Consider the following 1452-nt stretch of genomic DNA (forward strand, 5'->3'; position numbering starts at 1 on the left):
CGTTACTCAACCCTACAAAAATTCTAACTCCACAGTACATCCACCGTATCTTGCAATTTGCAAACCCTCTTTTTCTCTCTCCTCCCATTTTTTAACTTTTGTAATTAATGTGGAGGGGCAACCGTATACGGCGCATTGTACGGTTAACGCAGATGCTGAAACGGTGGCGGAAAAAAGCGTCGATTTCTCAGGTACCGGCCGATGTACCTCCTGGACACGTTGCCGTCAATGTGGGGATGAACGGTCGGCGATTCATCATTCGTGCGTCGTACCTAAATCATCCATTGTTTCAGAATCTTCTACGGAAAGCTGAGGAAGAGTTTGGATTCGATAATAACGAGGGACCGATTTGTATCCCGTGCGACGAGTCAATGTTTGAGGAAACGCTTCGAGTTGTGGCTCGCTCGGATAACCTTCCAAGTGTGTGCCGTGTTAAGGATTCGATTTCGCTTCCCCTGCTTCGTAGTATTCCGGAGAAATCTATCTGCTGAGTTGACTCGGTGTGAGTCAACTCGTTCTTTAGGTTTTTGTTTTAGGGTTCGGCTTCCTGGAATTTTATTGAGGCAGCTGGATTATTTTTAATTTTAATTAATTATTAACTAAACACGCCATAATGTGAATGTGGGCGTTTTTTCTAATTTGGTTTATCCCTGCACTTTTTGTCCACAGGGAACCGAGTTATTGAGTTTTTAGGTGAGTTAGTGAGTGAGTTATTAGTTTAACTCAGGTGGTGATGGCAAAAAAACGAGTCATCCCGAGTTGGAAAAGTTATTTTGTAAGTTTCACTTTATTTGACGACAATTATAATGTTTTTCAATTCATTAATTCTTCTTCCGATTTCTACAGTAATTTCATTGCTAATTTTTTTAGAATTACTGTTAGTTTAGATTTGCTTTTACTTTTTATGTACTATTTTGTTGATTTTAAAATATTATGTGCATTCCCCTTTGAAATTTCTGTATTTTCATTTGAGAAAGCTATTATAAGAAAGAATTGAAAAAATTATGTTGCATTGTCTTTCCTCTCGTCTCACGCCTCATTTTTCTTTTTTTTTTTTTTGGCTATGTAGGCTAGGGTATGGCATTGATTGGATTTGAACAAATTTTAGCCTAAATTGCAAATTAAATCGTAATTTTAGTACTTCATTTGATTTGGTCTTCAGTCTAAACGATTTGTTTTGATTATTTTTTAAAAACAAAGTTTTTGGTCTGGTTATGATTTTTTTCACCATAATGACGATCGTATTATGATCAAAATTATGGTTTTTATTTTTTATAAAAAGGTCGCTCTCTAAACATTTTGAGACGTGGTTTTTTAATATTTTTTGTTTCAAAATACTTGCAACTTTTTACTTTTTATGCAGTTTAATGGTACTAATTTAATCTAGATCTCACTTAACTATATTTTAACTTATAAGTTTAAAACTAATTATAAATTAAGAATGATAAGTAA

At 34.6% G+C, this 1452-nt stretch overlaps 1 protein-coding gene across 1 annotated transcript; it reads left to right on the forward strand.

The window, feature by feature from the left end:
- On the forward strand, nt 1-977 carry LOC130824484 (indole-3-acetic acid-induced protein ARG7-like). The gene has a single exon (XM_057689519.1). The coding sequence runs from the start codon at nt 108-110 to the stop codon at nt 489-491; it is 384 nt and encodes a 127-aa protein (XP_057545502.1). The 5' UTR covers nt 1-107; the 3' UTR covers nt 492-977.
- Nucleotides 978-1452: the final 475 nt, after the last annotated feature.

The sequence above is a fragment of the Amaranthus tricolor genome, chromosome 1, assembly GCF_026212465.1.
Source record: "Amaranthus tricolor cultivar Red isolate AtriRed21 chromosome 1, ASM2621246v1, whole genome shotgun sequence".
In the NCBI taxonomy this organism is placed as follows: domain Eukaryota; kingdom Viridiplantae; phylum Streptophyta; class Magnoliopsida; order Caryophyllales; family Amaranthaceae; genus Amaranthus; species Amaranthus tricolor.

Excerpts from the sequence above, each read along its gene's own strand:
- LOC130824484 (XM_057689519.1), top strand. The coding sequence starts at position 108 with ATGTGGAGGGGCAACCGTATACGGCGCATTGTACGGTTAACGCAGATG.